A 14,993-nucleotide genomic window follows, 5' to 3' on the forward strand; every position below is an offset into this window, starting at 1 on the left:
GTACACAAAGAAAAAGTCAGAGAGCATTTTATGGACTCTGAGATTCGAGTCGACTCCCGCAATACGCGAGTCGACTCCAAGACACCGCGACCCCAAGACAGACAGAAAACCAAGTTACTGCCTCTGAGATTCGAGTCGACTCCCAGACAGCTCGAGTCGACTCCAAGACAGCTTCACGTCAAAAGGCAGAAGACCATCTTTCGGAAACTGAGAGCCGAGTCGACTCCAAGGAAGTTCGAGTCGACTCCAAGACTGGACGAGCCAAAAGACAGAGGATCGGAAGTTCGGGCTCTGAGATTCGAGTCGACTCCCAGGACAGTCGAGTCGACTCGAGTGGACAAAATTCAAAATTGGATCCACGGACTTCAGTGGATGAGCCGACTCCAAAAATTGCCAAGTCAGCTCCAGAAGTTGACGAGTCGACTCCAGGTCAAGACGAGTCGACTCCCAGTCGTGAAGGCAACTTTAATTCAAATTTGGAACAGTTGCCGAGTCGACTCCGAAAAAGCTTGAGTCGACTCCCGCTACAGCCGAGTCGACTCCTGATCGCGCGAGTCGACTCCAACCCACCAACGGTCATATTGTCAGGCTGCGCAGAGTGTTCAGAACGGGCAGAAAAAGCACTCTAACGGCTAGTTTCCGTGGGGGTTGGCTTAAATAGCCACAGAGGACTGTAGCAAGGGAGAGAACAACCATTCCACTCCAACTAATCAAGCATTCAAGCTCCGCAACGTGCTCTTCAACGAAAAAGAGGAAGATCTGCATTTACTGCTTCCAACTACATCTTCCCAGCAATTAAAGCCTCCTTCTCCTGCATTCAAGTCGACTACTCTTTCTAGAGGAGACCAGAAGTTTAAGAAGCCATTCCTCATCTCCAATCTAAAAGCGTTTGAGGCTTCTTAACTTCATTTATTGTTCATATTGTTTTCATCTGCTTTTTGAGAAGCTCATTTTCTGTTTTCTTTCAACAACTTGTATTTACTTGGTTCAATCGGGGATTGAATCAAGGAGATTGAGGTTGGTTGGTGAGCCGAGTTAAAACCAACGTGTGTAAGGGTTTGATTGTGATCCCGGAAAAACAATCGGAGCGGTTCTAGTCGGTGAGCCTGGAAAAACCGACCGAGTTCGTTGTGAGCTCGTAAAACAACAAGTTTGGTTGTGAGCTTGGAAAACAACCGGCTGTAATCCAAGGGGGTTATAGTGAATTCCCAAGTGAGACTTGGGGAGTGGACGTAGGAGCAAGGGTTAGCTCCGAACCACTATAAAACCTTGTGTTTGTGTTGGATTGTCTCTCTTCTTCTTCCCCTCACATCACTCACAGCACTTAGCATTAATTAAATAACTTGCAATAGTTTTTAATTAGTCAACCACATCGTTTTAATTATTCAAATTATTTTAAAACCCAATTCACCCCCCCCCCCTCTTGGGTTGTCTATCTGGGCAACACTCTTTCATTCACTTATGGATGATATTGGTTCATCGAGAGGTAGTGAATATATTTTTGGTGAGTTTCATGAGATGGCAGGAAGAAAAATAAGGTTTGCATAATTTTTGAAGGAGAACACACAGCAGCAACGAGTGAAAATAGATTTAGATATATATATGTGGAGGAGCCTTTATTGCCATAGGTTGAAGTTGATGTTTTTGATATTTAGGCTGGTGAAATATAATGGCCCAAAGTATCCTATCTTAGGTTGAATTGTAAGAGATATTTTAGCAATTTCAGTATTTATGGTGGCATCGAAATCAACATTTAGTATACGTAGATGAGTGATAGATGCATTCTGAAGTTCATTAGATCCTGATATTGTTGAAGCTGTGATTTGTCCTCAAGATTGGCTAAGCTATGAGAAAAAAGGTAATTATTGTATTTTATATAAGATTTTTGTAAAATTTAATTTATTTATAGTAGTTTATTAGTTATTTTTAAATTTTGTTTTAGGTACTATTGAATCTATTATTCATGATCTTGATTCTTCAGTTGTGTCGGATATCTATTCTATTTTTGTTGAAGACTCAAACAAATAAACATCAATTTATATACTATGATAAAGTAAATGAATATGATACATCATTTTAAAAAATTAGTATATTCTTTTTGTTTATATATGTTGAAACTATTATACTAATATTATCATTTTTATTACAGGATGATTGGAGCATTGAAGATTGTTACATGATGTCATTCCATTAAATTGAACTATTCTACTTATTAGTTTATGAAACTTTTCTAAAGATATTTGTGTTGGGATGTCTTTGAAGTTTATCTTTAAATGAGATTAACTATGGTGGATGGTGGTTGTGTTTTTGATGCTATTTATATATTTAAATCCTTGCTCTTATATCATTTGTATTATGGGCATTATGCTACTTATTGATTCACTTATCATTTAAATCCATGCTCTTTTAATATTGGATGCCATAGATCTGATATAATATTATAGTTCTCCTTATCATAATTGTGTCATTAGATGAAGCTAGAATATAGGAGCTCTAGTGAGAAAGTAAGTATATATATATATATATATTGAATGATTATTATTTTGGAATATTCATATATCTTAATTGACTTTCTTATTTTCTCATATTTATATTTAGGTACTTCTATTATGAGTATGGATGAATATATATTCATGTTAACTAGGAAGAATGTTCATGATCATTTGAATTCTCAATATAAGATACTCTTTATTTCTGTTTCTAAATATCTTAGAATTCTATGATCTACTTCTTGCTTTAAAGAGAGTTTTGAATTATGACTATCTCTCTTTTATGTAATAAATATTTACTAAAATTATAATTTTTTAATTAAATTTATCTTTTATGAATATGTCATTATGGTTTTTATTTTTGAATTCTTGCTTTCATTAAAATTTTACTTTTTGCTTTTGATGAATGCTTGCTGAAATTATAATTTTTTATTGAATATATCTTTTATGATTATTTAATTGTTGATGAATGTTTATTAAAATTTTTTTTTAATTGAATCCTTTCTTTATGATCATATGTTTATCGCTAGTTTTCACTATTAAATTTTCCTCAAAATTTAATTAATACAAAAAAATATCCTATTTATATCTGTTTTCAGATAAAAAAATATGTATATATTTAATATCTGATTCGTATTTGTATCCGTTTATAATAAATATGGATATGTTTAATATTATCTATATTTTTTTAGAACAAATATAGATATTAAATTGATATTCGTTCAATATCCGTATTCATATTTATATTCATTGAAAAATATAGACACAAATATAGATATATCAATATTCGATCTATATTCGATCATTTTCAGCCCTAATTTTGTGGAGAGGTAGAGCCCTCTTCTATCTAAATATAATTTTTATTTTTCTTTTTCTCCTAAATGGAGTTCTTAGCAACTTGTGAAGTACACGATTAGAAGGATGCTAGAGCATCCAAAAGTCATCCAATTAAATGAGGCTCTTTCCCATTCGCAAGCCTCTTTTGAGAAGTATATTTAAAATACTTTGGTATATCGGGAAGGGTTTTTTTCTTCCTTGATTATTTGTAAAGTTTAATAATTGGCCATGGTTAAGAATAGGAGGAGGGGGAGAACTTTGGGAGGATGAAATATGCGCACCACGTGGAGAGCGGGGATGCTGTCGTCATGAAAATTCTCGACGGGAAGCACATCCAAACTCATTAAACTGATGACCAGGTATTGAGTTTACCACCACCAGAGGCTCCCTTTGAAAGAATCTATTCGTTTGTTTCTTTCCAGGAGTTTTGATGGGAAGAATAAAGATTGAAGACAGCTTTGTAGGAATGGATATAAATGGGCATTAAAGATGGAAGAGACCTCTGCAGCATGCTAAGGCCCTGTTTGGGGGAGCTGTTGGCAGTAGAGCTGTTGGAAGTAGAGCTGTTGGAAGTAGAGCTGTCTGAAGTAGAGCTGTTATAAAAAGCTGTTTGCTGTTTGGTAACTACATTTGTAAAGTGCTGTGGTACTTTGTTTTGTGTTTGGTAAATAAGCTGAGAAAGTACTTTTATATGACAAAATTACCATAAAGGACATTGCATAGTATTATACAACAGAACATAATAAAACATAACATAAATTAATACATAAATATACGATATAGTATAATATTATTGTAATATAAAATAATATTATGTTAATATAGCATAATAGTAATATAATTATTAGAGTAAATTAATATTTGGTAATATAACATAATATTAAATTATTTAACATAACATTTTAATGTATTATGATATAATGTAATATATATTATATTTATAGTATAATACAATAATAAAAGTATAAAATATTATAATTATTATTATAAATTAATTTTCCATAATATAACATAATATTAAATTATTTAAAATAACATATTAATGTATTATAATGTAATGTAATATAATATAATATTTATAGTATAATACAATAATAAAGGTATAAAATATTATAATTATTAGTATAAATTAATTTTTCATAATATAACATAATATTAAATTATTTAACATAACATATTAATGTATTATGATATAATATGATATGATATTATATTTATAGTATAATACAAAAATAAAGGTATAAAATATTATAATTGTTAGTATAAATTAATTTTTCATAATATAACATAATATTAAATTATTTAACATAACATATTAATGTATTATGATATAATATAATATGATATTATATTTATAGTATAATACAAAAATAAAGGTATAAAATATTATAATTATTAGTATAAAATAATTTCCCATAATTTTCCATAAAATAATTTTCCGCGGTCCAGGGGCTCTTCTGTGTGGTCCACGCTCGAGGAGGACCTCAGCGTGGGCCGCGAGGTTGATGATAAAAAAAAAAAACAATAGATTGATTTTGAAAGGTATGGAAAAGGAATAAAATTTTTTTCTTCTAAAATGTGGTTCAAGAGATGCATACAAAAATTGAAAAGAAAAATACATTTTCTTACGAAAGGGAGTCTGACGGCTTGGGTTCTTGGCTCCAGCAGATTTTTAGGTTTATACAGGGATAAACTATGTAATTATGTTATTTTAATATGGACATTTTTGTCAAAAATACAGCTTTCCGAAAAAGCTGAAACAGCTTCCTCCTAAAAGCTCCAAATTGGAGCTTCCTCCCAAAAGCTGTTTTCAGCTTCCCGCAAAAGCTGAAACAGCTTTTTGAAAAATTTACTAAACACAGTTTTTCATCTAAAAGTACTTTTGGAGGGCCAGAAAGTGCTTTCTGGCCCTCCAAAAGCTCCCCCAAACAGGGCCTAAGTATGTTGAAGTATCCAAAAGTTGTCTGACAGATGAGTGTCATTCCCATCCGAAGCCCTTTTCTTGGATGTTAGTGATTAGGAGAGAGAGGGAATGGCTGACACCAACAAGGAAATGAAGGGAGGGCATCCGACTGGAGTCCAGAGAAACGTAGTTAGAAGGGTTTTTTTTTGCGGTAGTCAGTGATTAGGAAAGATTCTTTTCATTACATTAGAAATAAGGTGAGGATGCATTGTTGCAGTCTTGATAATTTTATTTTTTTTATGCGCTGCAAGTAGGTCGGATCGGGTTGGATTCTAACTGACTCCGATCTGATCCGGTTTTTTGTTCGGATCTAAATTTTAGACCCAGATCCGATCCAGTTAAAAATCGGCTCGGGTCGGATCGGGTCCATGCCTATAAATTTTGACCCGACGGATCATTCGAATCGGATCGGATTCGAGTCGGATCCGGATCTATGTATTTTTATATTCAAAATTCTACTATATAATAGTATAAAACTGATCCAAAAAATGGGTCGAATCAGGTCTAGGTCCGAATCAAAATTGGGTGGACCCGATCTGACCCAAAAAATAGAACAGCTCCAAATTTAGGATCCGATCCGGCCCCGCGGGTCCTAAAATTCGGGTTGGATCGGGTTTTATGTAAGTCGGGTCACAGGTTGACCTGGCCCATTTGCATCCGTACTTATTATTAAAGACTTCGTTATCCTTATGACCGAGTATGGGGCTTTGGACATAAAAAGTAATTTTATATCACATATTTGATGGTGATATATTATTTTTTTTAAATGTAAATCAATATTTAGTTTTTAATATCTTATATTTATTTTTTGTCATATCCTCTGAATCAGAGGTATTTTGCTTGTATTTTACTAATTAATTGAAAATAATTATTTTAAATAATTCTCTTGCTATCCATTAATACCTCTATAAAGTAGGAGAGCTCATGATCACTAAGAAAAATTTGACTTTTTATTAATATTTTTTAACGTATATACCGATGCTTATAAATATTAGTAATTTTATTATTGGTTCTTTCGAAAGCACTATAAAAATATCGGCCATGTGAGAATAAAAATTTTAGTTGCCGACACCTTAAAAGTATCGGCAACGATGGATGCTCCGTGATGAATGTCTGCCTTTGTCGGCGCTCGGAAGCATGGATGCTACGCGCGTCACGTTGAATGTTTGAACCCGTAAAGTTGGAACAAGATTCGAAGGAAGGTCCCTTCTTTATTGCACTTTCGGCTCCTCGATAAAATGAGAAGATTTTAAAGACCCAAAACATCGCATTAGAATGCGCTGCCTTTTGGTGCCTTTGAGGAGTCTCCAAGTTGTCCAGGAGTCTTAAGAACCAAAATGTGGGCCACCTTGCAAGGAGAGCTCGACAAAGGCCACGGGATTTGAGAACCCGCACTAGGTGTTGCCTTCTAGGCCGAGCATTTTGTATTTTTAAGAAGCCAAACAGTATCTCGGTGCAGTGCTTGTCAACGGACTCACTCTACAAAATTCTTCACCTTTTTCTAGTGAAAAATTCGGGAGAATTACGGTTAACTGCAAAACTAAGCTATGAACGAGCCGAATCAAGCCATGCGTTGGCTGGTTGGCTTGTTTCTATATAATATGACGAGCCTGGACAAGCTACTGTGCATGGTTTTGAATCCTACCATATCCTATGTTATTAGTAGGCATGCTACTGGGTGAGGTTCTGGCACCTCCCAATCTACCTAGATTTATAGAGAATTGTAGTCTAAACTTGTGACCAAACCCTAAATATGTAAGGACCAGTTGGATTTGGATCCAAGAGGGTGAATTTTGGCATAACAATAAACTTGCTTCATTATAGCCTGAAGTTCATCAGCATAAAAGATGAAAACAATCTCTTGGTAAGCGAAGAAGATAAGGCTGTGTGATATGACCCTCTCCAAATTCTGCAGCTGTGAGAGTCTCATGAACTAGGCCACCCCTCTCTTTAGATTCAGGTCCAAATAGTTGAGATTTCAGAAAGCGCATCGATTTTTACTAGTCCTGCCCCAAGTGGACAACAATGTAGTAACACACCGATTATTTTTGGAAAAATTATAGAAACACCCTCTCTATTCTGATCGTTTTGCACTCATACCTCCTCGGCTTTAAAAACTTTTAATGGGTCAATTGAGTTTCCATATTGATCCAATGCGATCTTACAACACATCCACCATCCCATGCTATTAGTGAGCCATCACGAAAGATTAAAATATTATATTCTTCTTAAGCCTTTTACGTAATCCTTTTCGCTTCCCTAAATTATATTATTCTATTCCACCTCCTCCTTCTTCATCTTGCTTCACCTTTCTCATGTGCTACCCCTTCTCTATGAATCAATCTCAACTATCTTCCGCCTCTTTCTCCTCCTCGCCTCCGCCTTCCACAATTCTTCTCACGCCTCCTCCATCGCCTGGAGATGGAGGCGGAGAACCGAACCTCAATGCCCAATAAACTCTACTGTCCGAGTTTTGAATTGTTATCTGAATTGACCTCCACTTCAAGCCCACCCTTGCGACCTCCTTGCTCCTATCACACCTTCTTCGCTTTCCTTTTTGTCCTTGCCTTGTACCGCTATACCAATATATGAAACTTGATCAAGGATAATAATAAACAATAAATAATAATCTTTAACACTATATCAAGCTTGATCCAAGAAAATAATGAATAAGTGCAAGCTCGACTCAAGAACTAAGTTTTATCTATGAAGTCGGGCTATGTTCAAGCCTCAACCCAAGTAGCACTTGACTATGATCATAAGAAGTTTTTTTTGGTTTTAGAAATTTAGGACATCATGTGTGTGACATCCTTGAAACCAAATTTTGGAGGTAGAATAATCTTGGAGTTACATCTGATGGTGATTTTCTTTTATACTGAAGAGAGGAATATTCCACCTTATAGGTTTGCTCCACTCAATCCTATTTTACCTTTCAGTTCTTCATGCAATGCCTATTTATTAGTAAACGAAAAGTGATTCAATGTTTTCACAACAAGGAACAAAGTGTGGAGACATTTGATGATGTTGATTTGAGGTCAATGGAATATAAGGCATTGGGAGTAGTGCAGACACCCTTCTCTTCTCCCTTAGTTGCAAGCCGCAATCTTTTGCTACCGCTAGCCATTATCTTTCTACCCTGCCTCCTCTCTATGCTATCATTCACGATCATCCCCCCACCAACATCTAGACGATCCTATCTGTGGTTCGGCTAATATACACGACAAGTATTTGGTAAAATGCCAAGAGATACAATAATTTTAAACACCATAGTATGCTCAGAACGAGTAAACCCATTAAGTGCTGGATGTATTTCAGATCTTCTAGCTCACAGTGCCTGGCTTGACGTGATTACCTTGGTGGATGTTTTCTTCAAGATGGACATGACCAGATTTTTTATTTCCTATTTTCACTATAATTGTGGTAGCAATACTCGACAAAATCAGCATTGCTAATCATATATAGTGTATCGAAAATCTTAAAAAGTAGTTAATTATTCTAGGGGAATTTTAGTCCTAAAAGAAATTTAAGTTATCAGGTGATGGGCACATAACACCACTCTGCTAATGGTCATGAACAGCAGAATCATCTTTGGCCATGATGGTAACTCAAAGGATCCAAATAAAAAATTTTAAAGCCCAGAAGATGTCAATGCAAATTGGTTAAAGTAAAGGTGGTGTTTCTCTAATTTTTCTTTCTTTTGTATAAGTTCTTGGCTTGTATTTTGGAGCTTGTATAAGCGCATGTTGACGTTAGTGTGCTAGAAATCTAGAATTTACTGTACACAATATTATTTGTTGTTATGTTTAACTAAGTTCTTATGTTTACTTAATATGTTGTTAGTTACCCACGTATGAGAACTTGTTTGTAGTGCTGGAATGAAGAAGAAGAAGAAAAATCTACTTTGTTCTAGTTTATGCTCTTCCCCTGTTTTGTGCGAGGATTTGAATTCTTTTCGAAATATGTTTTTTCTTGTTAATTTATCACATATACAAGCTGAAAAGTCAAGAAGGTAGAAGAAGTCTTCTGCTGTCCTTTTTCCTAGTATTGTGCAATCAATAACCATAAAAGCCTTCATATCAACTAACAAACTCATGCAAACAAAATGAGGAGAAATAGTTGATTAGCCCTCTATAACACTACCCTTGCTTCTGTGATAGATATTCCCCAAGGTTAGATTGACAATAAGAAAGAAGAAGAGAAAAAGAGTAGGAGCCTGATTTGCCCCAAATTGAGCAGAATGAGTGAAACCACCTTTGTGCCAACCTAGTATCATGCTGGTTCAAATTGGTTCAGCATATCTTATATGTATCTATTATAAATTTTAAGTTTAATTTGCTGGAGGTCGGATTTACTGGAGGTCTTGAGTTCAATTTTTCTCCATGCTAATTATTTATTTAATATCCAACAATTGAGCCAGTTCAGTACGATAGTCAAATGAGCACAGAATAAGATCCTGAGATGGATATTTTCATATTATAAATAGGAGAAAATATGGGAATGTCCCTTGCGCTAACATGTCATCCTATGTGAAGCAGTGAAGGGAGGGTGTGATTCCATGATAACAGATAGAGGGTCTCCTGGTACATTTCTATCCTCTCTAATATTATTTTTACATGCAAATACTTTTTTAAATATTAATTGGTTAAAAAAAAGAATTCTGTACAAAATAAATTCCACAAAATTAGTTTCCAGCAAAAGGAATATGTTTTTAATTTCTGCAAACTGAAAAACATGTACTTAATTTCTAAGCAATAAATTTCAGCAAAGTAATATTCAAATTATTAGTTTTTGTTCATTACATTTCAGTGTCTTCAATTCTGCAAATAAAGAACTACACACAGTAATTTTTGTACAATAAATTTTAGCAAATTCAACTACCGAATAGTATATTATTTAATATTATATTTCTCTAATTTCAGTTCTACAAAATAAAACTTCTGTTTGTTAGTTTTCTGCTGAGGATACAATATTTCAGAAGTTAAAATTCAGTAAATTATTTTCTTGAAATTCAGAATATGGAACCATATGGTTAGACTCTAAATGTAGATCATGAGGCATATTGTGTTGTACATATAAATATATAAAAATCTGTTTCTGGATTTTATTATTATTATAATTGGTCAATTCAAAAGATAGAGAGGTCTTATTTGGGTAGTGCCTTGACTCTATTTTGGGTCTAGTGACCTTTACCAAGACTTTCAAAATAATTCTAGGAAATCATTTGTATGCAAATGTAGGTTGTATTTTGATATGCTGTAAATAATTATTAGGTTGTTGAAGGGATTGTTTCGGTGTTTTTGGATGTTGTTAAGACTGTGCACCACTTGAATTGGATTATCATCAATTGCACTTTGCAAGTCAATAGATTAGATGTCTTGAGGTAAGTATCCTTAGCACATCCTTTTTGTGATTTATTAAGCTATTAAACTTTTGTTTTGATTGTGAGATTCTCATATTCTTGGTTTTGGCTAGGATTATTTTAAATGAAAACAGTATTCATGATTAGTTGTGGTTTGGATTTTTTTTTATCATGGAACAAGTTTGGAAAACTTTAGAACTATAACTCTATTATAAAGCTTAGAAAAATGATTTTGATTATGTTTGGATGTGAATTTGAACACTTGATAAATTGAATTTGGTATAAATCCTATCGACTAGCTATGCATCGTCGGTGCCTTTACATGGATTGAAAACATGATAGTACTGATGCCTTGTTATAGGCTGGAAAGATGACAACGTCTATATTTCATTATGGGCTGAAAATATGATGCTCGCGATACTCCGTTATTGGATAGAAATATTACATCATTGATGCATTATCATGGGTTGGACATGTGACTTTATCTATGCTCCATGATGGGCCAAAAATGTGACATTATTGATATCAAGTCATGAGGGCCAAAAATGTTTTCACATGTCTAGCTTGTGTAGCAAGTTTGGGATGTGTCATCATCCATGTACATGCCATGTGTCCCTCTTTTGTTGATTTTTTGGGTTAACTAATAAACATCAAGATAATGATACAATGTACCTATTAAATTGAAATATTATCCATGGGAACGAAGGCCCAAAACATAATGGAAGGAAGAGAAAAAGATAGAGAACTCATCCCTCAGTCCGGCGAGGCTTCCCGACGACTCTTTTCGACAAAAATTGGAGGAAGAACTTCAAGAACGAAGCTTGAAATCGAGAGAACCCAAGCCCTAATCATTGATGGGTCTCAAAGGAGGAGGATGGGGAGTCTTATTTAGGCAAAAATTCGAGCTTTTCGGTGTTTAGATTGGCTTGGAACATAGCTATTTCGATCGCGATCGCGATCAAAATCGGGGAGGAAGGAGAATCTTTGCCAGAGTTGTCCTCTTCCAATTCGTCACATGCAGTGCACATGAAGGGCTGGGCTAGCCTCTTCGGGCCGGCCCACAAGCCCAAAACAAGTGCAAAACGGTCAATGGACTAGGCTCTCACATTCTGTCCCCCTTCAAAAAAATTTGTCCTCAAAATTAGCATACATGAAGTTTTGAAAAGCTGTGGATACTTAGCTTTCATCTCTTCATCAAGCTCCCAAGTAGACTTCCTTTCTGAATAATTGCTCCACTGAACTTCCCATAGGAAATACTGCACCACCTTAAATCTTGCTCCTTGTGATCAATAATACATATGGAAAGCTTTTTGTAAGTCAAATCTTCTTCAACTTGCAATGGCTCATACTCCACCATATAACTCGGATCCAGAATATACTTTCTTAGTAAAGAAACATGGAAGACGTTGTATACATTGGATAGCTCAGGCGGCAGGGCCAATCTATAAGCAACCTCTCCTACTCTATCGAGAATATCAAAGGGCCCGATGTGCGAGGACTCAGCTTACCATGTCTCCTAAGTCTCATGATACCTTTTGAGGGTGAAACCTTCAAGAAAACAAAGTCACTCACTTGGAATTCTATTTCTCTTATTTTCTTATCTGCCTAACTTTTTTGTTTATCTTGAGCTATGTTGAATCTTTTCTTGATCAATAAATTTTTTTCCTGGCATTTTGGACTAACTCAGGACCCAATAACTTCTTTTCACCAATATCATCCCAGTAGCGGAGACCTGCACTTTCTTTCATAAAGGGCTTCATAAGGTTCCTTATTGATGCTAGAATGATGGCTATTATAGGAGGCAAATTTCATGACACGGGTGCTTAAGGAGAGTTTTTTTCAAACGGCAGAACAAAAAAGAAATTTTGTCTATGGCAATTTTGACACGGGTGCTTAAGGAGAGTCTTTTTCAACCAGGGATTATGGCAATTTATTTTTGATTTATACCTAAATAAAGGTAAATTTTGGAAAGCCTATTTATGATGTTTTTTCCTTTTTTTAAGTTTGGGATGCTTTTTCTCATGTTTTTGGTTATGATCTTTTTTCTTATGGTGTTTTTCTTTCTCCTTACATTTAGGATTATTGATTGTAATTGCTTGAAAAGCATTCCAAATGTGTATATATAAAGAGATGCCCTATGTTATATTTTTAGAAAATTTAATTTCAAGTTTGAGTGAATTAAGGATTAAGCCTTTGGCTTGATGGGTTCCTTCTTTTGGGTGTTCTGTATCTCTAAGCATTTCTTTGGCTGGTGAGCATGCTCTTGCTATGCATCTCAGAGAGATTGTCTGTGAGTAGTGATAATTAAAACTCTGTATTCCAAGGATGGATTTCTTTGGGTGGTGAGTTTTTTTTTCCATCAAACTTTGTATCCCTTGGGTGGATTTCTTTGGGTAGTGAGTTTTTATCTATCCATTGTCCTTGTCCTTAAAAAATTGGTTTTACCATTATGCTCAAATTCTAGGTAGTTTTGGTTTGCTCGTTGTTTGTCTTCTCTTCCTTTTATTTTTTCGACATCAAATTGGTATCATAGCATCATGGCTAGTCGAGGCCGTGGTAGAAGAGGGCAGAAAGTTGAAGCACCAAACCGTGAGTGGGTAAAAACATTCGTCAGTGGGATCTTAGGAGGAGTTTGCCTACAACCGTTTCGCAAGTCAAACTACTGGTTGTAATCCTTTTGAAGTAGTGTATGGCCTTAATCCAATTAGGACTTTGCACCCACATATGTATATAAGGGTGTGCATGGTTTGTTTGGGTTGGGTTAGTTTAGGATTATTTTTGGAATTGAACTGATTAAAATCGGTTTTCTCAAACTGAAACCAAAACTAAACTGACTTGTTAAAATAAGGGGGTTCAAACAAACCCAAAAAATTTGGTTTAGTTTGGTTAAGTTTATTGAGTTGATGTTCAATGGGTTGGACTGCATGGATTGGGCTAAGTCAAAATATAAAAATTTTATTTAATATAATATTGATGTTCAATTGGCTGGACTAAATGGACTAGACTAAGTCTAAATATGTATATAAAAAAAAAAAGAATATATATGCACGTATATCATATGGGTCGGGTTAGGTCGGTTCGGTTTGAATGTGTATACTTATATATACATATGGGCCAGGTTGGGTTCAGGCCAAGTTGGTTTGAACGTGTGTGTATGTATGTATGTATATATATATATATATATATGTATATATATATATATGTATATATATATGTATATATATATGTATATATACATAAATATATGTATATATATATGTATGTGTGTGTATATATATATATATGTATATGTGGGTTGAATAGGGGTCAAGTCGGATCGATTTGAATCAGTTTTCTAAAAACTCAAATAGAAATTGAATTGAATATTTTTATTTCAAGACTTTTTCAAACCAACACCATACCAATTTTTTTAAAAAAAAGGATATAAACTAAATCAAAGAGACCGATTTAGGTTAGGTTCGTAGTTTGGCCCCTTTTTTACACACCCCTATTGTATTACATGTTAAGTAATAGAGCATATGCAATCCTAAAGATAGGAAAAGATATCAATTATGAAGCTATTCGCATGCTATTGTTGTATCCTGCTTTAGTATGGACGAAATTTCTGGACAGATGCAAATGTGAAAACATCATTTGTTGATATCATACTTTCTCTAAATTTTGTTATGCAATACCTGCATGGAGATTATCTTATTGGAAATCTCTTAAAGATAAGGTAATGTAGAAGGTCCTACACATGAAATAATTCCTATATGCGAATTGAGTTGAAATAGTGGTTTCTCCCAACTGAAATAAAGTCTTTGTAAGAAAATTTAAGATCTAACTCTATTCCTTCATTTGGTGATCCGATCAAGAAGAAGAAAATAATTTTTCAACCTACACATCTCGAATCTTTTTAAAAAAAGTAGAAAAATTGATGAAAGTATGATCTAGGTCTCTTTTTCTTTAATTTATGGATAATAAATCGAGTTGCATAGTCTCTATTTATACTACTAAGGTCTCCCTTATACAATTCGGGTTGAATTTCTTTTCTAGTTGAAAGTGAAAGTAACTTTTTCAAAATAGATATAACTAGTTGAAATAATCATTGATTTGGCTAAATCTCATCTTCCAATCATAAGCTAACATGTGGCATAGTAGGGACTAGTTTTAGTTGAACTTATATTCTTAAGCTGATTCAGATAAGAAAAGCCTAGAAATAGTTCTCCACTTGACTTAGGACTCTAAAGAGTCCAACCATAGTGAGACAAGGACTCTATATCCATAAAAAGGGGCTGAGGTACCAAGTATGCATCTCAAATTATTCTACAATACTCTCTTCTCTTTTTTGCTATTCCTCAAAGCC

At 34.4% G+C, this 14,993-nt stretch overlaps 1 protein-coding gene across 1 annotated transcript in view; it reads left to right on the forward strand.

The window, feature by feature from the left end:
* Window positions 1-10,795, forward strand: part of LOC120104997 (uncharacterized) — a 50,159-nt gene extending 39,364 nt beyond the window's left edge. Inside the window, exons 4-5 of the mRNA XM_039117014.2 lie at window positions 10,560-10,669; window positions 10,762-10,795. Coding sequence (XP_038972942.2) covers window positions 10,560-10,669; window positions 10,762-10,795 — 144 coding nt within the window. The remainder of the gene's footprint in view (window positions 1-10,559; window positions 10,670-10,761) is intronic.
* The last annotated feature ends 4,198 nt before the right edge of the window (window positions 10,796-14,993 follow it).

This window comes from Phoenix dactylifera, chromosome 16 (genome assembly GCF_051530095.1).
Source record: "Phoenix dactylifera cultivar Ajwa chromosome 16, Ajwa_hap1_PhDact_Kaust_v1.1, whole genome shotgun sequence".
NCBI classification, from domain to species: Eukaryota; Viridiplantae; Streptophyta; class Magnoliopsida; order Arecales; family Arecaceae; genus Phoenix; species Phoenix dactylifera.